This window comes from Pseudopodoces humilis, chromosome 11 (assembly GCF_049639895.1).
Source record: "Pseudopodoces humilis isolate 2021_Gansu_Grassland_sample_001 chromosome 11, ASM4963989v1, whole genome shotgun sequence".
Lineage (NCBI taxonomy): Eukaryota > Metazoa > Chordata > Aves > Passeriformes > Paridae > Pseudopodoces > Pseudopodoces humilis.
In genome coordinates, this window is record NC_142210.1 from 16291163 (window position 1) to 16317546 (window position 26384).

The 26384-nt window shown below is 62.0% G+C and overlaps 2 protein-coding genes across 3 annotated transcripts; both read right to left on the minus strand.

Moving 5' to 3' along the window:
- Nucleotides 1–153: 153 nt before the first annotated feature.
- ECEL1 (endothelin converting enzyme like 1) lies at nt 154–10166 on the minus strand. Its single transcript, XM_005525012.2, has 18 exons — nt 9994–10166; nt 7682–8567; nt 5943–6011; nt 5681–5791; nt 5004–5096; nt 4650–4774; nt 4034–4256; nt 3795–3893; nt 3623–3697; nt 3081–3184; nt 2817–2875; nt 2621–2672; nt 2445–2512; nt 2214–2338; nt 1901–1966; nt 1601–1696; nt 1015–1091; nt 154–781 (listed from the first exon to the last, which is right to left on the minus strand). Exons 2-18 carry the CDS (start codon nt 8423–8425, stop codon nt 682–684), a joined length of 2286 nt encoding a protein of 761 aa, XP_005525069.1. The 5' UTR covers nt 8426–8567; nt 9994–10166; the 3' UTR covers nt 154–681.
- A 3111-nt stretch (nt 10167–13277) lies between these two features.
- SLC12A9 (solute carrier family 12 member 9) lies at nt 13278–24623 on the minus strand. Of its 2 annotated transcripts, none has more exons than XM_088061209.1 (13): nt 24396–24623; nt 22211–22345; nt 21902–22039; nt 21392–21691; nt 21068–21115; nt 20844–20955; nt 20591–20748; nt 20244–20326; nt 19782–19906; nt 18247–18439; nt 17909–18083; nt 17037–17183; nt 13278–16596 (listed from the first exon to the last, which is right to left on the minus strand). In XM_088061209.1, exons 1-13 carry the CDS (start codon nt 24574–24576, stop codon nt 15761–15763), a joined length of 2631 nt encoding a protein of 876 aa, XP_087917335.1. In that variant the 5' UTR covers nt 24577–24623; the 3' UTR covers nt 13278–15760. The 2 variants fall into 2 exon arrangements, with proteins under 2 accessions (XP_087917335.1, XP_005525070.2); XM_005525013.3 differs by having other exon boundaries at nt 21068–21175; nt 24396–24622.
- Nucleotides 24624–26384: the final 1761 nt, after the last annotated feature.

A 26384-nucleotide genomic window follows, 5' to 3' on the forward strand; every position in this document is an offset into this window, starting at 1 on the left:
AGTGGGGGTGCCTGTGCCATGTGGGCAGGGCTGGGGGTGCTGCCCACTGCTCCCATCCCCTGGCCACAGCCCCTGGCAACCATCCAGTATATCCAGTGCTTTATTGACCAGAAACAGCAGCGAAAAGTACAGCAATGTCCGTGTGCCCACGCTCCCAGGCAGGCTGGCGTTGCCCAGCCCTGGCTCTGTGGCTGTGCCCCACCCTGGCAGGGCTGGTGCATGGACAGGAAGGGGCTGGCATGGGGAATGCCAGGGAGGGCACTGTGCAGGGGAGGCTTTTGCCATGGGGCACCCCCATGGAAACTCTGGAGTCCTGTCCCTGCTTTGACTGACACTGGGATGGATGTGGTAGGGCTGGGTGAATGGTTTGGGCTGGATGGACAGAAAAGGGGGTACAGGTGTGCCTGGGCATGCCCTTGTTCCTCTGTGGGGAATGAGGACCCCTCAGTGTGCAGGGCAGTGGGTAGGAGGGGGAAGGGCAGGAGGCAGTTGCCCAACCCAAGTGTCTCTGCTGCCTACACCCCTATGGCAGGTTCCTGCCTTTGGGGTGACCCCCTGTGACACCCGAGGGCACCCGCTTTACCTGGAGAATAGGAAGGGGAGATGGGAAGTTGGGGAGTGGGCAAAGGGTGTCACAGGGGTGGGGATGGAGGGTCCCAGCCTGCTGGAAGGGCATTGGCCTCACCACACCGAGCACTTGTGCACCGGGTTCATGGGCGAGTTCTTGGGGCAGTGGAAGACACGTCCAAACTCCTCAAACTGCGAGACACTGCCCAGGACCCTGCCAGGAGAGGGGAGGACCTCAGAGCTGGGCACCCCCTGCCCCCACACTGCTGCCTTGCATCCCACTCAGGGCACATGCTCAGCCCAGCAGCCCTGCCCCAGGGATATCACCCAAAATCTGCACCAGCACTCCAAAGGGTGCTCATACCACTTTGTACAGCACTGACATCTCTGGGGAAGGCTGGCAGCCACCATGCCCCCATCTCACCCTATTTTGAGGGTACCCAGTACCTGTAGTGCTCCGGGGCGTGCTTGTCTGTCAGCACCTGCAGGTAGATGGACTGGGATCGCCGCTTGATGCACCAGTTCTGCAGGGGAGAAAGGTTCCATGGACAAGCCACATGGGGCATTCTGGGTCCTGGCAACCACCAGGACACAATGGCCCTTCTGGCTGCTAGGCATTGAGGGCAGTGATGCCCCAGTTGAATTTGTTATTGTAGGGTCTCCCAGGAGCCTGTGTTCATGGTGTAATTGGGTTGGGAGAATGTGGAGTCATGTTTGTTTTTGTAGGGTCTACGGGGTTGTAAGCTGCCTGGCTGCAGGCTTTCCTAGAATTTAGGGATCATATATATTTGTTATTGTGGAGCCTCTGGAAGTCATGGAGGACACACTAATTTATTATTGTAGGGTCCACAGGAGCAACAGGACAGTGTGGGGTGCTCGTTCAGGTCTGAGCTCTGTACCCTGAGCCCAGGACCTGCTGATGCAGCCGAGTCCACTCCTGGCCATGGCACCATCCCTTTGGGCTGCTGGCCCCATATAAGGTGACTCTCCTGCCCCAATACCTGTTAGATGTGAGGTGAACATCTTTGCTCACCTGGGCAAAGGCGATGAAGAAGAGCTGGTCGTGTGTGTATTTCATGTGGTGCAGGGGGTGCTCGGGGCCGTGCTCCCGCACCCACTTCTGGTAGGCCTGGAGAACAAGGGGTACCCTCAGCATGGCCTGGGCACTCCCCCAAACCCACCCTGAACCCACCCCAAGCCCCCAGCAATGAGGATCATGGCTGGCCCTTGCTGCAGGGAGGAAGGAGGGGCTGGGGGGATCTCCTGCCCACTCAAGAGGGATGGCATAAGCAGCTGCCCCATGGCTGTGACACGCAGGGTGGGGGACACTTACGTAGTAGGCGAGTTTGAGCCCCCCCATGTCAGCGATGTTCTCCCCCAGTGTGTGTTTGCCATTCACCTGCCAAGAGAGGATAAATTACAGCATGAACAGAGGTGTCCCCATCCCCACCCCAGCACCGAGGCTGTGCCCAGTGCCCTGAGGAATTTCCAAGCTAAGGTGTGATGAATTGTTGGGTCTCAGGGCTGGGCAGGGCAGAGTCAGCTCTCCTGCAGGCACCCAGGCCTGAGCAATGGAGCAGCAGGGACCCCACCGTGGGACAGTTGTGTCCTGCTGGGCACTGCCCGGCAGCAGAGGGGGCTCTCACCCTCTGGTTGTAGACAGTGAAGTTGTCGTAGAGGTTGACAATGCACTGCGCCTTCTTCAGAAACTTGCTGTACGACCGCTCCGTCCACCAGTGCACCAGGTTCCCGTGCCGGTCGTACTGTCCCCCTGCCAAGGCAAGCGCCACCTCCAATAGTCCCAAGGGACCCAGGTGTCCTGCCTGGCTGCCTCACCCCATCCTCACATCCCGGCAGGATATAGGAGGGACACTCACCCCAGTCATCATAGCCATGGGTCAGCTCGTGCCCAATGATGGTGCCAATCCCACCATAGTTCAGCGACCTGTTGGGTGGGGAGCAGAGGTCAGAGGGTGGAGAGCACTGTGCTGGCAGGGATGGGGGTGACCCCATGACACGGCAACCCGCCAGCCATCCCCAGCCCCACACTCACTGCGGGAACTCGGGGTCGTAGAGGGTGGGCTGCAGGATGCCAGCAGGGAACACTGGGGATATAGAAAAACATTGCAGCTGGGTGTCACCCTGCCCTGTACAGTGTCCCCCAGCACCAGGGGACCCTGGGCCTTGTCCCCATTCCAGATCCTCCCCGCTCCTGCCCTGGGGAAGGATCGGGGACGGGCAGTGCTTACCCATCTGGTTCTTGTTGGGCAGGTAGTAGGCATTCAGTGCCTGGGGAGGCAGCAGCCACCTGCAAGGAGAGACAGCAGTGCTGGGCTGCAGAGCACCGAGGGACATGGAAGTGCCACCCCTTTGAAGAGCTGGGCAACAGGGGAGTACTCCTGGCATCCCTGTGCCCCTCTGCCCTGTGGGGTGCATCTGGGCATGGGGACAGGGGACACTGGTGGCACCATGCTGGGCCCCTCGGTGTCCCCCCAGGGCAAGGGGATACCCACACAGATTTGTCCACCTCCTGCCGGATCTTCTTCACCGAGAGCCTGATGCTGAAGGCGATGCTGTTGAGGATGTTCTTGAAGTAGGTCTTCTCATCCACCTCAAACTGGGGGGACACAGCCACATCAGGGGAGATGCCAGCCCCAAGGGTGTGGAGGGCAGGCCTGTGGTGTCCTCCCACCTCTGTGAGCCTCAGTGACTGTGTGCATGTGTGGCGTGTTCTCATGTCCCGTGCTGTGTGCCCACAGGGACAGCTGCTTCTCCATCAGCTCCATGAGGTCCCTGGGCCAGGCTGGCACCCCCAGCCCCTGCTGAGGATGGGGCTGAGCTCTGGGAGCTGCAGTGTGGGGAAGGAGACACCATCCCAGGCCCCAGGCACTGTATGGCAATGCTGGTGTGGGGCACCCTGCCAGCAGTGAGCCCAGTGAGCACCAGGAGGGGGCTCATTTTGGGGTGGCATCCTTACCAACCCTGATGCAGATGTGGGTACTATCTTCCCCCACTGTGTGCCCATGCCCTCACATGCTCCTGGGCTATCCCTTGCCTCATATTCCTTGTCGATGGCCTCTGGCTTCAGGAGGAAATCGGGGTACCCAATCATCACCATCATATACCGGAGCTGTGGGCAAAATGAGTGGTGGCTTCAGGCCCCTATCCCATGTGCTCCCGTGCTGGTGATGGGGCCAAAGTCAGGAGTGCATGCTGGGGGCCACTACCTTGGCCCTGGCTGCTCTCCGTGTCTCCTCGTCCATCCAGTCCAGCTCATCCAGGCGCTGGTCAAGGATGTATTTGATGTCCTCCACCAGCTGCTGCACCTGTGGTGGGTCACCATGTTGCTGGCATGGCATCCCCACCATCCATCACCGGCCAGACAGCCCTTGGTGGGGGCAGTAGGCACTTTGGCAAGGTGATGGGAGATCGTGGTGGCTTCATGCCCATAGGCAGCATCACCTACCTTGGCTTTGCTGGCAGAGGAGAAGTGCTCCTCAACGAAGAGGGCTCCCAGGGCCATGCCAAAGTGCTTGTTGGCCTGGCTCAGGCAGATCTTACCCGGCTCGAGCTGCTTCTCATTGCCCTCCATCTCCTTGGAGAGCTCGTGGATGGCATCGCGGAACGGGGTGGAGAGGTGCTCGCTCAGCACCACCACGATGCGCCACAGCATGTAGTTGTGAAGGATCCTGTGACAGGGACAGGGTCAGCCCCCAGCATGTCCCCAGGCACAGGGGAAGGTGGGAGCATGTGCCAGGATGGGGACACCCCTGCCCGGGGACACCTCTGCTCAGGAACACAGGGGGGCTGTGGCTGGTGGGGGCACAGGGACAGGCAGCATGTCCCCCCCTGATGTGTGATGAGTCTGGCGACCTCTAGCATGAGTGCCTCACCAGGTGTCCAGCCATGACCAGGATGCTGTGGGGCTCACAACAGTGCCTTTTCCCACAAGATTTCCCAGTTTTTCTGTGCTCAGCCCGGCCTTCCCAGGAGGAGGGTGATGGTGGGAGGTTCCAGGCACAGCTGTCCTGTGCCCCCTGCCAGGCTGGGAAAGGGGCACAGGGGGTGCCAGCCCCTCTCACCTGCTGGGTGTCACACGGATGAGGTCAGACACCCTGTGCATGTAGTCGGTGGCCAGCAGCACCACCTCCTCCTGCTCCGAGAAGCTGTCGTGGAAGATGCGGTCCAGCAATCGCTTCCACTTGAGCTGCCAGGGCAGGCACGGTCAGGGGGGCATGGGGACCCCCACTCCATGCCACCCTGGAGGGAACCCCCTCCAGGCGTTCCAGCCTTCCACCAGAGGAGTGCATTATCCTCAAGTGGATTTAACTGGGAAGGGTGGTGGGCATTGTGGGCATGGAGCAGGGGGACAGGGACAAGTGTGGGGCACAGGAAGAGGGGGGACAGGGTGACAGGCTGGCCCCAGGGGTACCCACCGTGGGGGTGATGCGCTGCAGCTCGGCCAGGGTCACTTTGTGGTACATGCTGCCGACGTCCCTCCGCACGTCATCATACTCGGACACTGTAATCTGCACACGGTGGGCATGGCTGTCACCATCCCACTGCCACCTTGAGGGTGACACTGGGATAGTACACTGGGATGGGGCACAGCTCTGGGGCAACAGGACATCTCTTGATGTGGGTACTGACCCACAGCCTTCCCACTCCCTGCCCCAGGAACCCTCTGCTGGCAGTGGGAACCTGAGGGCTGGTCAAAAGGTTGCCAAGGAACTGGGTTATCTGAGGAATGGGCACACATGTCCCCCCATGGTGCAGACTGAGGTCCCCAAGACCTGGATATGGAGTCTACAAAGGCCTGGAGTGCCCTCACAAGGAGTAGATGCGGGGCTGGAGGGATTTTCCCAAGTGCTGGGACTGGGGGTTCTCAGGATGTGGGACTGGGTCCCTGAAGCTCTGCCACGAGGTCCTCAAGAGGTTGAGATCCCCAGGTTCCAGGTATGAAGGTCCCCAAGGGCTGGGAGTGGAAGTCCCCATAAAGGGATTGGAATGGAATTGCTCAGAAGCAGATACAGACATCCCCAAACATCTACGACTGGGATATCCAAGGGCTGGACAAGGGCACCCCAAAGTTCATGGCATGCATCCCCCTTACATTGGCGAGGTGCTGCTCCAGCTGCAGGATCTCCTGGGCTTTCTGCTCCACGTGCTCAGCCCCCAGGAGGGTGAGCAGTCGCTCCATGAACACTCGGTATGCAGCCAGGATCTACTCAGAGGGAAGGATGCTTAGTGCCACCCCCCACTGTCCTGTGGCACCCCAGTCCCTGGCACGGCTGGCAGGGGGGTGCCCTTTGTCTGCCAACCATGCTGGGTGCTGGTCCCTCTCCTGGTGTCCCCAATGGTTGTGCCCCCCTCACCTTCTCGCTCTCCTCATCCTGCCCAAGGTAGAGGGTCCGTTCAGGCAGGGTCAGCCCATCCTGGTCGATCTGGGGGCAAGAGACAGTGGCAGTGGGTGAGCAGAGGGAGAGGGGCTGTGCTGAGCCAGGCACCCCTCACATTCCCAGTGTCACAGAGTGCCTCTGGTGTCCCTGGAGCCAGAGGATGGCAATGTGCTGGAACAGCCCCAGGAATGGGCACATCGGTGCCTCAGTTTCCTTCCTGCTAGAGACTGCTGGAGCTGCAAAAGGCAGCGTGCACCAGGCTGGGAGTGTGAGCAGAGAGCAGGTCCCTGCTCCATGGCCTGACTGGCACAAAGGCTGCCTCATAGCCTGCCCTATGCTGCCACTGCTCTCTGCCCCACTCTGCCCCTGCTCCCTGGTGTCCCCACACCTGCCCCATGGCCAGCCCCACTCCTATGCTGCAGCCTGCATGGTGAGCTGCATGGACACCCCTGCTCTTCACACACACCCCTGCTGTGCTGTAACCACATGTACCCTCTCCTTCTCTCTGTCTCAGCTCCCCACAACTCACTTCACCAGTCCCCCTCCACTCACACAGCCGCAGCGTTTCCCGCACACCCACGGGCACCCCCAGCCTTCCTTCCCCATCTCCCTCATCACTCCTGCCCCTTTGGCTTTCCCAGACGGGTGCTGAACCTGCAGCCCTCACACACACCCCAGTCCCCTTCATACACCTTGTCCACTCACACCCATCGCACGCCCACCCCCAATCACACCTCCCCGACACCCCCAGCCCTGACCCCCAGCCCTGGCTGTCACACCCATCTCCCCCCCACGCCCACCGTGTCCCACCCCGCGCACTCCCGGTCCCGGCTCAGCCGCCCACCCTTTCCCTGTGACAGACGCTCCCTCTAGTGTCACACACGCGCGGCCCGGAGCCGGCAGCCCCGCACACCCGCTCACACTCATCTCTCACAGCCCCACCATCTCACAGGGAACGGAGCGGCTCCTCCCCACCACTGTGTGTCCCCAATGCCCTCTCCATCATCACCACCTCGCCCCCACCACGCCATCACCATGAGCACCACGTCCACCTTGTCCCTACTATGCCCTCCTCCGTGCCCACACCGAGCCCACCACAGCATCCCCACTGTGCCATTGCTGTGCTCCCACCATGCCCACCACTGCACCCCCACACCCACCAAGAGACTTGGCCAGCCAGATAATGCCCACCTGTACTCTGGTGGCACCACAGGGTGAGGGACATGGTCTGGCAGGGGTGGGAAAGACTGAGAACACCATAGGAAAATGCCCTGGCACAGTGCTGAGGGATTGGTGGGTGTCTCCCTGCCTCTGCCTGGGCCTTGCCCCCTGCGTACAGACGGCAGCCGCAATGCCAAGGTGAGGGGCTTGACTGCCAGCACTGTGGAGACCCTGGTGCCCTGTTGGGCTGTCCTCAGCACCCAGGCATGAGGCACTGCCTCACTCTGTACATCCCCCTGCCCATGTCACCAGCCCGGTCCTGGAGGTGCCACACTCAACCCAGAGCAGCCTGACACAGGGGATCCCATGCTAGAAAGACAGGAGGGTCCCCAGGGACAGGAGGGGTCCCCACCCCTGTCGTCTGCTATAGCCAAGCCCACCCAGTGCACAGGCACCCAGTGCCGCTGCAACAAGGGCAGGGACATCGGGCAGGTGGCAGCGGCACTGGTGGGTGGCCGGGGCAGGGGGCAGCCGCAGGGGCACGGTGCCCTCACCCGGATGACGTAGCGGGAAGTGTTCCTCTCGTCCAGGCTGACGGTGAGGGAGAAGAGCACGGCAGCACTGTAGACCCCCTGAGTCTTGTAGAGCAGCTCGTTGATGTCCCTGCGGTCCGGAGGGGCATCCCAGCCACCGCACTCCCCAATGACCTCCAGCATGGGCCGGGGGCCGAGCCGATCGATCTCAGCCCGGTCCAGGCACGAGCGGAAGAACTCCTTGACCTTCCTCTCTGCCGAGGCGCGGGCTCGGCGCCGCACGGGGCGGCTCAGCAGCGCCCGCAGCTTGGCCTCATTCTGCTCGGCGATGGCCCCGATGGTGCCGTACACCAGCTTGTCCTCGGGGATGCCGTGTCGCCGGAGCCAGCCGCCACAGGCGAAGGAGTAGAAGTCCTGGCAAGGGTCGATGGTAGAGTCCATGTTGGCGCTCAGGAAGCGGGATGCCCTCAGGAAGGCCTTCTTCTCCTGGCACCCCTCCAGGCAGTAGCTGTCCCCTTCGGCCGCCAGGTACTTGAGGACCAACATGCACGTCAAGATGACGCAGAGCCCCGCAGCAAAGACCAGCCCTGAGAGCAGACAGACCTCCCGGCGGCTCCAGCGTGGCAGCCCCCCACGGCGCTTCTTGGCCCCTGCGCCCAGCTGGAGGGCAAAGCCATTGGGCAGGGTCCCACTCTGGTACTTGCTCACGTACTTCACCTCCTGAAACTCATCGTAGTGTGCTGTCAATGAGTAGGTCTTCTCCATGGCCGGGGATGGGACTCCCTGCCAGCAGCACTGATGTGGGGGGCTCAGGGCAGGTGGAGGGCAGGCTCAGGCAGCCCACAGTTCATGCTGGAGCCGTGGCTGCCATGGGGAAGTGGTGATGTCCAGCTGTGTCAGGAAGCTCCTGGAAAAGGCAGAGGAGATGGATGAGGGGGGGTTTGGGAGGAGCAAGGGCTGGGGAGGGGGGTTGCTTCTTGTCGTCATTGCTGCCTGTATATCCATCCCCATGTATGCCCCACCACCAGCACTGGGACTGTCCATAGTGCCAGGGGCTCAGTGGCACCTCTATCCCATGGCTGTTCCCTCTGCCAGTTCCTTTAGTGACAGGGCAGGGTCCTGCCTGCATGCTGGCAGGTTTCAGTCCCTGGCACAGCTATCTCACACCCCCACACACCCCAACAGCTCTCCAGCCAGAGCACCCATGCTGGGTGGAGGTCCAGGGTGTTCCAGTGAACCCAAACTCAGCATCATGAGAACCCTTCCCAAGCAGGGGGAGCACAGGGCTGCCAGCCCCTCTGCGTGGGGTATGGATGGGATGAGAAGCTTGGGGAAGAGGGGCTTTGGAGAGATTTGTGAGGGGGGGCGTTGGATTGGGGTGCTGTGGGCTGGCTCAAGTTGTGTGGCCCCACGCTGGGTTGCATGGATGGTGCTGTGCCGTGGAAGGTGGTGTTGCATCGTGCCGTGTGGGGTGGTGTGGTGAGCCGTGTTGCATTGCGTTGTGTCAAATTGTGGCGCGGTGCGTGATGTGTGAACAAAGTTAATTCCAGTCTGGGGGCAGCCCTGGACCCCATGGGCACCTCACAGCATTCCCCCACGACTACCACCACCATCTACCCAACCCCTCTCCTCTGGCTGGTGTCCGACAGGCAGGAGTGTCTGTCAGAGGTGACATGCTGGGGAGGAAGGGGTCTGCCCATAGGGAAAGGAGGGTGGGGACGTAAATGGGTTGGGGGGGAGGGTTTCAAAAGGAGACCCCGCTTCTTGCTTGGTGCAGAATGGTATCCGGATTTGCAGGTGAGGGAGTATGGGTTGGGGACAAAGAGCTGCTAGGGAGGTGGCCATATCCCCACAGAGGGGCTCCCCCGTGCCCCCGTTCCTTCCGCAACTTGGGCAAAGTTGTGCCCCGGCGCAGCAGCCCGGCTGTGCCCGTGCCAGGGAGCTGCTGCCGTCGGAAAGTTAGCGGGGACGGCAGCCGGCACGGCAAGGCATGGGGGGCGCAGGGAGCTACCCAGGAAGCTCGAAGGAAGCTGCTCAGTACGCTGCCCGAGATGCTCAGGGGATGCTCGGGGGTTCCCGGGGAATGCTGCCCGCGATGCTCGGAGGACGCTGCCTGCCCAGGATGTTCGGGAAGGTGCTTGCCGGAATGGTAGGGAAATGCTCGGGAGGTGCTAGGGAGATGCCGGCCGGGATGATGCCTTTGGTGCTCGGGGGCATGCTCGAGGGTTGCTCGAGGGATGCTCGGGAAGTGCTCCCCGGGATGATGCCCTGGATATTCGGGGGATGCTCGCGGAGTACCCGCCGGCAGGCACGGGGACTCGCGGGCTGCTCACCGAGGTACTCGAGGGATGCCGGGGGGATGATCTTCGTTCTGCTGCCCGGGAAGTACGCGGGTGCTCGGGGGTCGCTCGTCGTTTGCTCACCGAGATACTTGGAGGATGCTCCCGGGATGCTGGAGCGACGTTGCCGGGATGCTCGGGGACGCTGTCCGGGCTGCACGGGGGGCCCCGGGGGGTGCTCACCGGCTCTCTCGGAGGGTGTCAGGAGGCTGCCGGGGGCTGGCCGGCCCCGCGCCGCCCGTCCGGCTGCGCGCTCCGCTCCGCGCCCCGCGCCACGGCTGGCGGAGCGGCGGGGCCGGAGGGAGGCGGCGGGGCGGGGAGGGGGTGGTGTCTCCAGCCCGGCTCTCCCGCAGGCCAGGCTCCATTAACGAGATTATTATGCAAATGAAGCAGCCCTGTGCCACTCGCCAGCCTTACCTCATCCCCGCCGGCGGGGAGGTAGGGCAGGGGGGTCCCCGGGACCCTTTATCCCGGGGGTGGGGCTGGCACAGGGCTGGCAGTGCCAGTCCGCCTGGCATTTCCCTTCAGGGGACCCTGCCGCCCACCCCCCGGCAGCCGGACACCCAGGAGGGGCACAGGTGGGCACGGCCGACCAGGAGCATCCCGGCGGCGCGGTACACCCCTCCCTGCCAGGGCACCTGGGGGGCCCGTCCTGTCCCGGTCCCTTCTGCCAGGGTGGGTGCAAGGGGACGGGACTGTGGGTGGGCAGGAGACGGAGCCTGGAAGGCTCCGGGTGAGAGGGTGGGCAGGGGGGTGGCACGGGGTGGCACGAGGAGGAAGCCGTGCATTCAAACACACACGGGAAGGTCCGGGAATATTAAACTGCATTGCAGATAAATCCCCAACATAAATATCGTGAGCTGCTCTGCCACGGGGGGGCCCAGCAAGGAGATTTATAGCCCAGCAATTCCCACAGTGCCCCCCTGCAGTGCCTGGGTACTCTGGCACCCGGCGGCTGTCCTGCCTGTCCTGCTCAGGGGTGCCCTGCTACCCTCACCCTCCCATGCCAGCACATCCCTGGGTGCTCAGAGGGGGCTCTGGATCTCCTGGGTGCTGGGGAGGGACAGCACATACTGGGTGCTGCGTGGTGGCATGGGGCCCTGCTTGTCATGGCACAGGTGGCTCAGTGATGTGGGACTTACTGTCTTGTCCTGCGGGCACTGTGGGCTGGCCCCAGGCATGGCTCTGGATGCCTGGGACTGCTGAGGCTGTGCTTTCCTGTGCTGGGGTGCTGGGCACGGCCCGGGCACGTTGCCTTCTGCAGCAGTGAGACACAGCATCACCTGCACAGGCAGTGGCACACACATGTACATCACATGTACACCCACACACACTGACATGCAGCAGCACAGACACACACTCTGTGCCTCCACGCACATTCTCACACTCAAGCGTTCACTGCCATCCTCATGTACCCTGGCACACTAAACATGAGCTCAGGTGTTGCAGCTTTCATAGGGCAGATGAAATGAGAGAATCATGAGAGAATCATGAATCTCACGAGACAGACACCCCAGGCTTGGGCATCCCAACCAGAGAGGTATCACCAACCCCAGGGGGATGCAAGGGCACCCAGTCAGGCTGCTTCATGGGTGGCCACAGGGAATCCAAGCCTGCTGCTTATGAGGGTGCTGGCTGGAAGACAGGGGCATGGGACTGGATGCCGCACACCAGCCTCCCTAAGCCTGCACTTACCCAGCCCCGAGACACACTTGGTACCTTGGTTGGAGCATGATGCATGCACATGGGGGGTGGGGGAGGGCCTGGTGTTATTAACAGCCCTGGGTATTGCTCCAACAGGGCTGTAAAAATTAAAGGCGTGTGGATATAAAATAATGGATAAATCTGAGCTGGCCGCAGAGTGCTGCGGCGTCCCGCAGGTGTTGGCAACTCAAAAAGCCAGGGTGTGGGATGGGCACCTGTGTGTCAATATGGGGCATCAGGCAGTGTCTGCACCCGCTTCCAAGTGCTGACTTTCCCCAAAAAAGTCCACTGAGTGCCCTGAAAGGATGTGCAAGCAGTGCCAACCTGCGGAACTGGTACTGTGAGGCAAGCAGATGCTCCTTCAGCTGGGATGGAAGAAAAGAGTTTACCCCTTTGTAGACTGGGCTGGGTGACAGAGCACCTGCTTCTGGATGCCCAAGCGCTGCCCAGCCCACACACACAAAACAGCAGGATCCGTGCCATGGGGCCAACACACCCAGAGATCACCAAGTGGGTGCGACCATCCCGTGGCCCAGAGCTCTGATCGCAAACAGGCCCTGGGCAGCACCCAGCTCACCAGCCCCACTCCGCCCTGCCCATCCCGCGGGCTACCCCGCCGGCATCCTCATTTTCCCCAAGATTAGCCGCGGCGCGGGAGCCTCCGCGCATCGCCAGCAGGTGACAAATAAGATTTTTCCACTCTCCCGAGCACCCGGCATGGGTCTGTCATTGAAAATGCAAAGCAGCGCAGTGCCAACCTCCGCCACCCGCCCTCACCTCTGTCAGTCCCTCAGTGCAGCCAGATGAACCCCCATCACCGCTGGACCCCTGCTCCACCCGCTGTGCTCCCTCGGCAGTGCTGGGGTGCAGGGCATGGTGCCTTCACCCCCAGTAAAATAGGGCAGGTTCCCGGGGGGTTTCTTAGAGGGGTGCTAGTTTGGGAGTGTCAGCCTGGGTGGGCAACACGGCCTCGTGGTGTACTTTGGGTGCACCCACATGCCTGGTGGAGGCTGGCACCAGAGAGGGGTTGTCTCTTATAGGAAACATTTGGCTCAAGACCTGCCTGTTTAGGGTGGTCATCACCCCACAAGTCCCACCCCAAGAAGCCCCATTCCCAGCACTCAAGGCAGGAGTACCAGAGTGCTCCACCCCACAGCTGGGTACATCCACCCATTACCCACAACCCTCACCCCTGGACTCATCTTTCCCGAGCAACTCAGTCCCTCCGCACCCCCCCCCCCCCCCCCAAAACTCCTCGGTTTCCCCCAGCTCCAAACCTGGCATCCCATTACTGCCGTGCCCCCAGCCCAGAGCAAGGCACTCCCCCAGCCCCACTCCCCCCCGCCGCCGCCGCGTCTCCCCTCCGCTATTGTCAGAGGGTTGCCTCTGCCTCTGTCTGCGAAATTAATTCGGAGGTGGAGAGGGAGAATTATGTAAAGTGTGGTTATTCTGGAGCGGCGGGGGAAGTGCGGCTGATGGCAAAGTGCCTTTTTGTGTGTTTAATATGCATTTTTTTCCAGCGGTGCATTTTCAGGCGGGTAATTTGCTGTCTTTTCAGACCCCGATCAGTATCATTTCTCCGGCAATGACAGCTTTTATTTGCACTGAAATGAATGCTGCAAAATTTCCAAGAAATAGCCGAGGCCCTGTTGGCTGCCCATCCCTGCAGGGCCGGGGCATGGGCACCCACCCCCGCAGCCCCCTGCCCACGGCCCCGCTTGGCAGTGGAGTCCTGGGGTTCTGGGCAGATGCGTGTGCCAGTTTGCACACCCCGAGTTTATAAGGGTGCTCTCCTGGCTCCCCCTTCGTGTCACACCTAGGGGTGGGTGCACATACAGACACCCCTTGTGCTCGTGCACAGCCCTCAGCACAGCACCCCCTCCTTTGTGCACATGCACACACACTCCTAGTTTATGCATATCCCTGCCTGAACGTGTACGCACACCCCTCCTTGTGTGCTGGTGGGCCTCCTCCCCACTTTGTATCCCCCCCCACACCTTGGCATTGCAGCCCTGATCCAGAGCACTCAGCTGGCAGGAGGTTTTGGGGGGTCCCTCATTCACCCTGCTGTACCCCAGCACAGCCCAGCACTCGGGGAAATCAAGGCACAGAGAGGGCAGGCACAGATGGGTGCTCTCACAGCCCATTCCCTCTGGGCACAGACACCAATGGGTGGGAGTCTGGAGGAGGTGCAGACTGTGAGTGTGGCTGTTTGTCTGCACCTCTGGCTGTTGAGAATGAGGAAAAACGCTGTTTGTGTAGGTGTGTGCCGCGTGGGCGTTGCGTGCCAGAGCTGGTTTGCCGGAGCCGCGGTGCTGGCGTGCGGCGTTGCCTTCGCAGGGCCCACGATGCTGCATGTGCACACCTGGCTGTGTGTGCCCATGTCAGCCCCCTGCCCATGCCACGGTGTGTGTGACAGTGTGTCTGCAGCAGTGCCATGGGCACACATGCCCATGCGTGGGCATCTCTGACCGGGACAGCAGCCCTGGGTGTGCCCAGGTACGTGCCCCAGGAGTGACAGGACTGGTGCTGCAGGGTGCCCATGCACGTGCAATGCTGCACCCCCCTACAATGCTGTGGGGGGCTGCACGGTCCTGAGCTCCCATACACCCCCAGCCCCGGGTCCCAGCTGCAGAGGTGTTGGTGCCCGGCATGGCCAAGGTTAACTCTGCTGGAGCCCATGGGCACAGTGAGGGGAAGCTTTAATTTAATGAAGTGTGAGGCTTTTTATGGGCTTTTAATTACGTGGTGATAATTAACATTATAGGCCTCCGGGTCCCGCTGGTGCCAGGCTACCCTGTGCCAGCTTCCGACTGTTTGTAAATAAATCCTGTGGGAAGCGTGGTGCCCACCCCAGGGCACCCAGCTCCTGCAGCAGGGAGCAAAGCCAGCCCCAGCCCTCCTCCCCAGCCAGGGCACAATCCACTGCAAAATGTGGGTCTCCACCATTTTTTACCCCCAGTTGCACCCAACCGTCTGGATTTTTCCAGCCCTCTGCCTGACCAGAGCTGCCAGCCAGCAGTGCCAAGTTTGGTGAGAGCAGGCACAGGCAGCAGTGCCACACTTGTCACCCCTGCTGGAGCCCAGCCTGGCCGGGAGCAGCCCCCCATGCTGGGGCTAATAGGAAGCAATCCATCAGGCAGCACTGGGCACGCTGCCCACCCGCCAGGCACCCGATGGATTTATCGTCCAACACCCAGGCAATTTCCTGCCCTCCTCTAATCAATAAAGGAAGGCAGGGGGCAAGGCCAGCTTCCCCCTGCAGGTCATGATGCATGTAGAGAAATAACAATGCCCCAAGAACCAGGTCAGGAGACCCAGGTGTGTGGGTAAGGACCCCACCACAAATTATTTTCCCATTTCCTGCCAGGACCAGATGATCAGCACCCATAGAGGTGGGGGGATTACAGATTAGAGCATCTGGATGCCCCCCATGCAGTAGCACTGGGGGTACTGAGCGAGATCTAGGGTGCCATACACTGCAGCCATTAGGGCCAGCACCCGGCTGCTTCCCCCACCCACCCAGCCTCACATAGGGAGCCCAGGCCTCCAGGCTCCCCTCCCCCACCCTTTCCCATTTAATTTTTCCTAATGAAAGGCAGGAGGATGGCGGGGAGCTGGGGCACCAAGGTCGAGGCTGCCTTTAATCAATCCCCGCTGCTGGCTGGGTGCCCGGAGGAGCTGGCGGAGGAGAGGATGGGGGCTGCGGCAGGGGAGGAAGTACAGAGGGGGTACTAAGGGGCTGCCAGCAGACAACTGGGGCACCCAGTGCTTGGCTCCCCCAGGACCCTGCTATGCCCTACCCCAAAAAAAGGCACTGTGAATGCACTGTGCTGCCCATCCAGCCCCAGAGCTGTGCTGGGATCCTGCCAGGGCAGCTTTAATCCTCTACAGGAGAGATCCCCGAAAATCAAACCCCCTCCCTGCACCCACCTCTCACTGCAGGGTACCTTCTTTGCCCACCAGGATGGAGACACTGGGGCCATCCCCAGGCTCAGGCTGCTGAAGGCACTGGGCAAAGGAGTGTGCAGGGCGCTGGGGGGAACCTGGGGGTCACCTAGAGCTGGGTGCTGGTGACAGCACTCACCCCGTGCACCAGCACGGTGGGGCCCAGCCCACGGGTGAGCAACTCCAGCTGGTGCAGGTAGAGAGGGTAAAGGCTGGTGTCGGCCGGCGGCCGCGGCAAGTACAGGAAGCGCACGGCCGGCGCGGGGCTCTGCTCCAGGACCAGTTTGTTGGCGGCACACACATACTCATCTGACACTTGGGTGGTGTTGGTTGGGAAGTTCACAACCCCTTCCTCCTCTTCCTCCTCCTCTGCTGGCCCTCCTGGGGGTCCCTGGCAGGTTTGCCAGTGCAGGCGGGTGATGGCATCCCAGGGCACCAGCTGGATCTGGGCCTGGATGCGCAGGTCCTTGAGGAGCTGGCGCAGCTTCTCCTCCTGGGCATGGGGCATGGTGCCTGCCTCCACGCAGAGGAAGAGGCGCAGGCGGGCCCGGCGCCAGGCCCGCGCCATGTTGAGGACACAGGCCATTTGCAGCAGGAACAGGCTGCAGGTGTCAGCATAGCGGGCGCTGTCGGGCCGCAGCAGGTTGACAGGCCAGACATGGATGGTGGGCGGGGGGCTGGCGGCCCGCCGCAGCTCCCAGGCCTTGTCCAGGCTCTCCAGCTGCCGGGCCAGCAGGACATTGCGAAGCATCTTCAGGGCGTCAGCCACAATGCCCACGTACTCCCGGGCTGACAGCAGTTTGGGAGAGGTGGGTGCCCGCAGTGGGGGGAAGCCCAGGGGAACCTCCTCACGAGCGCTGGTGAAGGCGGGGTGCCGGGCTAGACCATCCTGTGGTGCCTCGTCGTCATAGAAACCCAGCACCAGGGTGTTGGGGCGCATCCCGCCTGCCAGAGAGACAGCACCAGCCCAGCTGAGCAGAGGCAGAGGGCTCCACCAGCCCTCCTGGCACTGCACATGTCAACAAGCCACAGCTTGACTTTGGCATTGCTCACCCTCAGGATCACACCTAGATATCTCCAAGGTTTGACTTGATTTTCACTCTGCCCACCCAATACCTCTCTCACTTAGCTTCAAGACTGCCCCCACTGGGTGCTTCCAAATCCTTTGGCATATCTCATCCAGGTGTCTTCAAGCCCCTCAACACTGCCAACAGTGATACTTCCAAACCCCAACCTGCCTACAGCACCACTCACTCCAGATGCCTCCAAGAGCAAAATTGGCTCTGGCATTGACCATCCAGGTGCCTCCAAACCCCTTGGCACTTCTCAGCCCACAGGCACAGCAAGATGGGCACTCAGCCATATCCAGACCAGGGACCACTTACCAAGGCCAGAGGTGAAGAGGAGCTGCCGGACACCATGTCGCACTGAGGGTGCAAGGGTGAGGCTGACAAAGGCCTTGACATTCAGTTTGTCCACCAAGCTCAGCCACGATTCCTGCTGGGGCTGTAGCGGGTCTGAGGGCAGCATGTCTGGGTAGGGGGCAAAACCGGCATCAGCGGGACAGATATCCCATACTGGGGCTAACCCTGGTGTTCACCCCTGCTGCAAAACCCTATGCCCACCCCAGCACCCATGAAATGGAGAAGGGGGATGAAGGTGCTTACAGAGAGAAATATAAAATTATACATAAATGTATAAAAAAAACCCCAGGCAGCCCCATCCCCACTCCCCAATTTCAGGCCATTAGTCACCACAGCAACAGCAGGGAAGGGGGAACAGAGCCTTTGCATCAGCCATGACGCGTGCCAAGGAGAGCACACATGTGCAAACCAACACACGCAAGGGTGCAAACACCCCCAAGGTACCTGGACACGCAGAAGCAGGCATGAGGTGAGGTCGGACACAAGCACACACGTGTGCAAGGCTGTGCCAAGTGTGTGCCCATGTGTGTGCTGGGTGTGTGCAGGTGCTAACCTGGCTGGCACATGCCTGATGTGCCAGCACCGACACATGCAGGAGCCCCATGGGCACGTGTAGGGATGGACACTTGTGCACATGTGTAAGTGTATGTGCACAGGAAGCACAGGACAGACACAACTCAGCTAAGCCCAATGTGCCACACATGTGCCCGAAATGCTGACAATTCCCCAGCCATCAACTGGGCAGCAGTGTCAGTCCAAGAAGCCTGGGCAGTCCCCTGGCACCACAGCAAAGTGCAGAAGACATGAGCACAGGAGACAGTGCAGATCCTCACCCAGGTCCTGCAGCTCCACATGGCCCAGGACATAGAGGCCGCTCTTCTTGAGGTCGTTGACAAAGTCGATGAGGCGGGCGCTGCCTCGCGGGTTCTGCACCATCAGCAGCATCTGCGGGCGCCAGAACTTGACATGGTCTTTCCGGACATCCAGCATCAGCAAGTACTTCCGCACCTGGAGGGCAGGGGGAGGGAAACAGGTGAGGAAACCCTTTTTGTTTCACCAAACCACCCCCTGGGGATGCTAGTCCTGAGGACATCTGCCCAGGACACAGCTGAGCTGCCACGGGAACACCAGCTTTCCAGTGTAAGGGGACAACAGGAGGACAGGGGCTTACCTGATGAAAGATGAGGGCCTGGCTGATGTAGCCCCAGGTGCTGCTGGGTGAGAGGTAGTGAAGGGCAAGGAGGAGGAGGAGGAGGAAGCCAAGGCTCGCTGAGGCTGACACAGGGCTGATGAGGAACATCATGACGCAGCAGCCTGCGATGCCCAGCAGGCACGTGTGCCAGGTGAAGTACCGGAAAGTGGGCCTGCAGCAGGGAGGAGGGGACACCTGCTATCGTGTGGTGCCCATGCTGCCTGTAGGGAGGGCACAGCAAGGGGAGCTGTGCCAAAGGGTCACACCACCCACCCCAATGATTCCACTGTTCCAGCCCAGGGCATGTCGGGCACCCCATGTGCCTGAAGGAGAGGTTATGGAGGGGAGATGGTATCTCCCAGGGCACCAGGCAGCCTGTTGCTGCCAGCCCTGGGCAATGAGAGCAATGATGGCCATGGGGCTGGCACTGTCCTGGCACACCCCAGTAGTATTGGGCAGTGCATGGCAGCACCAGCAGCCATGGTGCCTGCTCATTCTGGTGCAGGGAGGCAGAGGCAGGGAGGCGAGAAGCTGTTATTTTCTCTAATTGCTGTTTTTCCTGAAAGGTAATTAAAATCCTTTTCCGCTGTGCTTGATAGAGACCTCAGTGAGGGGAGGGGGGAGGCACCAGATGTAGGGTGGGAGAGGGGCCTGTTGCTACCTACCCCAGCAGGCTCCCCCCAGGCACTGATCCTGCCCCACTCCGTGCCAAGTCAAGGAAGCAGCTGGGCAGGGCGGATGGGGGCCAAACCACAGCCTGGCACAGGCATCAGTTCTCCCTTGGGAATGGGGCCTCTGGGGGACTCCCAGGCAGTACCTCCCAGCCCTACTTGTGGAACACCTCTGCCTACCTGGGAGACTCCCTGCTGTGCAGTCAGCATCCTGCACTGAGGGCAGTGGGCATCACCCAGGAGGGAGATCAGACTTCCCCCAGCCATTTCCTGCACCCCAGATTTGGGCAGCCATACCAGCCCAGCCTCACACCAGAGTACCCCACACCCTGCACCCCAGGCTAGGGCTGCCTGCCACACATACTCCTTCTTCCTGGAAAATCTTTCCTCCTCCTCCCACCCAGAATCCCCCTTCTTCCCTCCCCCTTCTCTGTTAGTTTAATTAGCGCTAATGGAAAGTGGGTTCCATCACTGCTTGGCAAACTGCCCGGGGGATGCCGGCCGGGCACAGGCTATAAATTACCTCTGGAAAGCCTAAGGGGAGGGGGTGGGTGGTCCCCAGTGGTGCTGGATTTATCTGTACCCACTCAGCAAAGCAGTGCCAGTGCACGAGAACCGTGCCAAGCCAGTGCCATTCCAGGACATGTCCCCTTCTCCCTCCCCAGGGACAGGGGTGTTTCTGCCCCTCTAATGCCCAGGAGAAGGGTGTTCAGCATGTCTGCCTACCCCCTCATAATAAATCTCAGGCCCAGGGATGGCAGGGGAATCACAGATAGAGGAATGGAGGGATGGGTGCCTGCCAAGCATCTCAGCACAGCCTCTCTCCCCTGTGCCAGTGGGTACCTGAAGTTGGGGGCCGAGGCCCATTCTAGTGCCAGACAGGCCAGGTTGACAGTGGCATAAACCAGGAGGAAGAAGGTTGTCACGACACTTGCGATGGTGTTGAGCTTCCCAGAAAAGAGCACAATCTGCAGAGAGCACAGGGTGAATGCATACCCTGGGACAGCATGTGAGGCATGTGCCCAAGCCATCCCTGTCCACTTAGGGTGTATCGCAGGGATATGATGGGTAAGGAAGGGTACAAACAGCAATCCCTTTCCCTTTTTGTGATTTATCCTTAATTTATGGGATACCTCCTGCCCCAGGGAGGAAAGGGCACTACTGCAGTAGGACACCCAGGGCAGAGGGGCTGTGGGAGGAATCGTAAGGGGCAGGGGGATGTGCCAGGCTCCACAACATCCAGCCCAGGTGACAACCAATCTTCACCCAGCGAGGCCAGGAAGGAAGCATCGTTGACAAACTCACCTGCACCACCAACCAGGAGAGGATCACTGCCATCACTGGGTTCCCACTGGCAGATGTCTTCTTGGCCAGTGCCAGTGCCCGGCCTGCAAGGCAGAGCGGAGAGGCTGGGCTGGGACACCCCAGCAGGCAGCCACAGCTTCAACCACCAGCCAGGAGTCCCATCCCCACCCCGAGTGCTGGGGCGGCGGCAAATTCCAGGGCATGCAGGTGACCCAAATGCTACACACCAAACCACAAACCATCACCTCCACACCAAGAAGGGAGTTCCCTGGTGTCAGTGCTGGTCCCCAGCAGGGACAACCTGCTGAGTGGGCTCCAATGAGTGACACTGCACTCTGGGCACTCACCAAAGAGATCATCCCGGGCCAGAGCGTACAGGATACGGGATGCCCCAATGAGGTTGCTCATGGCTGCAGAGAGAGTGGCAGCATAGATGCCCACAGTGACCAGCGGTGGGAAGATACTGATGTCACGTAAGAAGCCATAGTCTTTCTGCAGGAGGATCCTGGAGAGGGACACAGACACACTGGGATCCGTCTCGGCCCAGGCCAGCATGCCTTGGCAGCAGGCACACCCTGGCATGCAGACAGGTGGCCGTACCTGTTGCAGGTGGCACACATGAGGAAAGCCAGCAGGTTGTAAACAAGGTAGGTGAAGAGCACAGCAGAGATGGTGCCCCGCGGGATGGAGTAGCTCGGGCGCTTCAGGTCCCCTGTGGGCAGGAGCAGGCAGCATTAATGCCCACAGACACAACACACCTGATCTCTCCCAGCCTCAGCTCCTGTTCCCAGTGCCACCCTGCCAGGCACCTCCTCTGTCCATACCTGACATGTTGGAGCCTGCCATGATGCCAGTGCAGCCGTTGAACATCACTGCAAACACGGAGCTGAAGCTCATCATCTGCCCGGTGGTGTAGTCCACCCTATACTCACCTGCAGGACACACAGGCAGGGGGTGGGATAGGCTGTCCAAGGTGGCACAGCCCCACCACAGGCCCTCTCCTCAATTCTCCACACACAAACTACAGGAGAAACCACCCCACAGCACCTGCTTTGTGCCCACAAGCTGCCCCCACCCTCCAGCAAGCCCCATGGGATGGGGCAGTGACAGTGGGCATGGCAGGCAGGGTGAGGGAAGCCTCTCCTCACCGTGCAGGTTGTCTCGCAATGTGTTGAGGGAGAAGCCGGTGAAGAAGCCATTATCGGTCTCAGTGCCATTGCCGTTGGGCAGGCGGATGGGCACCTTCAGGGGCCGTGTGGCGAAGAAGCTGACAAGGATGGTGCCCAGGACAACTGCGACGATGAGGAAGATGAGGAAAGTGGCCTTGGCATAGATAGAGGCACCCACGAGGCACACGAGGAGGCAGAGTGCCAGCAGCACAGTGCCGTAGAGCAGCTCATACCAGTAGCTCTGGGGCAGGACGTGGACGCCTGTACCCGCTTCTTGCCCTGGGCAGACAAGTCAGGATCAGCAAGGCTTGGAGGGGGCATCACTGGGAGCTGAGAGCTACCACCATTGTGTCAGGCATGATGGGCCTGGCCAGAGGGCTGGGTGAGCGAGCCACGGCTGGTTATGCTGGGCATGGTGCTTGGCATGCCTGGCACATCACCAGGGCTGCTCAGGTAAGGGACATCTGCTGTACCCACACAGGTACTCACCAGGCGGGATCCCAAAGCTGTCCACCACTGCCTCCACCAGCCCCAGCACATAGAGGGCACTGCCACACACATTGGCCAGAAAAAACATGATCCCGATGCTGCCCCCAAACTCTGGGCCCAAGGCACGGCTGATCATATCTTGCTCGAGTCAAGGGAAGATGTCAGCAGCACAAACCACCATCAGATGCTCCCACCCCTCTCTCCCAGGCCAACAGGGTCCCAGCCCCAGCACGGCATCCCAAGGCCACTGGGAAGTCACACAGCTTTGTCCCACATGTCCTATCCCAGCAGCACCACAGCAAAGGATACAGTAGGCTCCTCCAGCATCCAGTGCCCCGTTGGTGGCAATGGCACACACAGAGAGCACCGTCATGCCAATGATGAAATATGCCACTGCGAACATGGCCAGGGCCTGGTACAACCCAGCATGACCCACCACAAACCCTGCCAAGGATGGGAGAGGAGGCCAGTATGCCCATTAGCTGAGCATGGACAGCTCAACCTGCAGGACAGAGCCCCTGGGCACTGCCACCACACACAGACATCACCCCACTGAGGCACGCAGCCACCCCCATCCTTGTGCCCACAGCTTCCCCCAGGACCTGCCAGCCCCCTCTGTTCCAGGATGAGGATGCTCCCACCTCCCACCTACAGCAGCACCTGCCAGTGTCCCCCCTCCCTCAGGGTCTCTCCATCTTCCACCTGTGTCTGGCCCAGGTGTGCCCCAAACCCAAACAAACAAGGAAAGGGCTCTGCTGCTGGGACCTCTGTGCCCTGCTGCCACCCTTGTTCCCCAGAGTGGGGAGTCAGTGTTGTTTCCCTGCTTGCCTACAAAACAGCAGGAAGTAGAAGCAGTCCGGGAGTCCCTGCCAGCCACGGCACTGCTCCCGGGGGTTGGGTGGGTGTTCCCTTAGAGAGGGGGCCCAGAGACCCCCGACGCTGCCTGGGGTGACGGCAGCGATCCCGGCTGGTGACACTGCGGGCAGGAAGGGGATGCCCGCGGCTGTGGGCGATGCCCTATCTCAGCCACAAGCCAAGCCGCGGATGTGCCCGCGGGAGAGGCAAGGGCGGGTGACCGGGGCACGGGCATCGCAAGCAACCCTTGGGGCGACAGGCTGGGTTTGGGGGCACCTGCTGTGGTCCCTAGAGAGCCGGAGGGCATCCGAGTGCCAAATGTAAGGGTGGGTGGGGGTGGAAATAAAGGGATGCCCCAAGAGCACTATGGGCATAAGTAGAAGGGGCTGCTAAGCCAGGAGATCTGGGGAGCATGTGAGGTGTGGGGGAAGCGGGGAGCTGACAGGGAGAACCTTGGCCCCACAGAGAGGGAAAGTTCCTCTTCCTGGCAGCTTTCCTTCCCCTCCACCCGACACCTTCCCGACAGTCCCGCGGTCCCCGGGGTAACACAGCCCCGGGCGGGCAGGGAGACGCCGGTTCTCGCTGTGGGGTTGGGGCCTGTATGAAGACCCCAAGCAGGGGAAGTAGTGAATAATGCCAGTAGAGCGCCGTGCCCCCAGCCTGGGGAGGTCTCCAGACAGGGAAATGGTCTCAAAGCCCACCCCCCTCCATGGCCCAGCGGGGCCACCCGGGCAGGCAGCCAACTCCCACCCTGGGCTTTTCGTGGGCGGAAAGCGAAAGAGGAAAAGCTTTTCCTGTTCCCGGACCACGGCAAACATTGCCCGCCCCCGCCTGCCCCGGGCCATGGTGGGCACCTACCCCCTTCAGGGCCCCCCAAAAGGCTGCCAGCTGCCCCAGTCCATGTCCATCCTGCTCCCGTCTCCCAGGGGTCTCAATAACAGACTCATAACCCAAACTGGGGGCAGACTGGAAAACAATGTGTGCCCTTTGCACACAGAGGGGCAGCTGAGTATCTGCTAGGGGATACCACGGTTCTGCCCCTTGGGACGCTGGGTGGGATGCGGGAGACAACTGGGGTGCTGGAGCCCGGCACTGGAGGATGCCTGGGAAGCAGCGGGGTCCCAGCACTGGGGGACAGGTGGACATGAGGGCACTGGAATATCGTTTAGGGAAGGCACTGGGAAGACACGGGAGTCCTGCTCCAGGAACACCAGGGTTTTGAATTTGTGTCCCTTACAGAGGTCCCTACGGTCCTAACTGGGTTCCTGTCCTGCAGGTTCCTGTCCCTGGGTCCGGAGACCCAAGTCCCCAAGCCTAGTGGGGTCAGGTGGGGACACACAGCACTGGGACCCCAGGCCGGGGCGGAACTGAGCAGGCAGGGGAAGGGCACGAGGGCCCCAGACTGTGGGGACTGGGGTACGAACTGGAGGGGAGCACTGGGACTGCAGCAGAGATGGAGGCTCAGGAGAGGGCACTGGGAGGGTACTGGCGACCCAGATTGGGTGGCTCGGGGCTCCAGACGCGGGGGCCCCGGGATCAGACGGAGGCCGGGCTGGGGGTACCAGGCAGATCTGGCGACTCTCGGGGGGCACCGGGCCGCGGCCGGGAGCGGGGGGCGCCCGGGGGCGGCGGCACTCACCGAGGCGCAGGAAGAGGACGACGCTGAACATGGAGAGCAGCGTGGGCACCACAACGCCCAGGAATGTGGGCAGCTTGCGGGGGGCGGCGGCGGCCCGGCCGCGCTCCCGGCCCCGCTCCTCCTCGGCCGAGCCGCCGCCCAGGCGGACCGTTAGCAGCGCGCTCCGCTCCGAGCTCGCCATGGCCCGGCCCGGCTCGGTCCCCGCCGCCCCCGAAATGCGCCCGGCCCCGGCCCCGGCCCCGGCCCCGGCGGCCCCGCCCGCCGACCCGGTCCCGACCCGCCGGGCCCCGCCCCACACATGGCCCCGCCCCACACGGTCTCGCCTACACGTAGCCCCGCCCAGACTCGACCCCGCCCACTGCCCCTCCGCTCAGGCCACGCCCCCGAGCGGGCCCCTCCGACAAGCCCCGCCCCATTCACAGGCCCCGCCCCCGTGAGCCCGCCATGGAGGCCCCGCCCCACGCGCATTCTGGGCACGCCCCTTTTCTGGCCCCGCCCACAGCCCCCCTCCCTTGTCACGGCCCCTGTCCCAAAACGCTGTCCCGTAGCGATCCCCTCCACCGCCCCCCCAGGCCCCACCTCAACACCCCTACAGTGACTTCCCCCCAGCCCGAGTCACTCCAAACCGCCAACCCTCGGCCCTTCCGGGGTCTTCCCACTCTGGTACCTGGCACTGTCCTCCCACTAGCGTCCTCCGAATTCGCCCCACTCCTCCCTGCACCCCAAAACCCGCCCCTACATCGCCAGGCGCCCCCTGTCCCCGACCTCCCAGTAGCCAACACCCTGATACCGACCAGGGCACCCTCGGGAACTCCGGTGTAGCCCCCGCCGGTGCCCGCTCCCCCGCCCCGCAGTGCTGCCGGCCGGGCTCGGCTGCCCGCGCCAATTACCGGACAATCGGGGCCCCGGGGGCACCGTCCCCCCCTGCCCGCCGCCAGGGCTGGGATCTGCCCGGGCCCCGGGGTCCCACTGCCGCCGCCGCCCGGGGCGGCCGAGCGCCTCGCCAATTAGGTTAATGGGGTTGGCACCGGCACCGGGAGCGGGGGGCACGGTACGGCCGGGGGCGAACACCACTCCGGCCTCAAGTACCCGCGTGAGCGCCGGTTGCGGTCAGCAGACCGATTGGACCCCCACGTGTCACTGGTGGGGGGGATCCGTGCGGGGGCACCGGGACGGGGCGGGAGCCCGGTCCCCTGTGTGCAGTGGTGTGTCCCCCGCCCCGGCCCCGCCGTCCCCTGTGGGGCAGAGGCGCAGCGTGCCCCCGCGGCCGAGGTGGGAGCCCGCGGGGCCGGAGCTTTCATCTGCGGCGGGCCTGTCGCCGTGCCAGCCGCGGGCAGCCCGCGCCTTTGATGTGCCACTGAAGCAGCATTGTCCGCGCCCCGCTGGCACCATCGCGGCCGGGAAGACCGGGGGGAGGGCGGGCACGGAGTCGCTCATGCCCCTAATGGGGACGAGCACCCCTCGGACTCGAAACGGGGATGGGGACACGGGCACCTGCTGCACTTAATGGGGACGGAGAGCGGGGCGTGGGTACCCCCTACGGAGTACAGAGATTGGAGCACGGGGCACCCCAGTGGATATGAGGACACGGACACCTACCCCTAGCAAGGACAGAGGTCTGGACACGGGCACCCATCTCTTCCCCCTAGCAAAGATGGGCACCCCACAAATGGACATGGGACTCAGAAACCTCAGTCCCTTTTACAGGGACAGAGGTGGGGGCACGGACATCTGCTGCACCCCGAAGAGGTGATGGAGATGCAGCTGCACTCTTTCACCAGAGGAGCTGAGGTTGAGCTATTGGGCACAGGAAGGTGGAAACGGGGGCAGGACGGTGGCATGCCAAAATGTGGTGCCAATGACCAGCTGAGCAGCAGGCACGGAGTAGACTGTCCTGCCGGGCTGGTGAGTGTAGCCCCCCCGTCCCTAGGGCCAAAGCTGCCCCCAGCCCGGGCCCGCTGCTGAGGAGAACAAGCAAGAAGAACAACC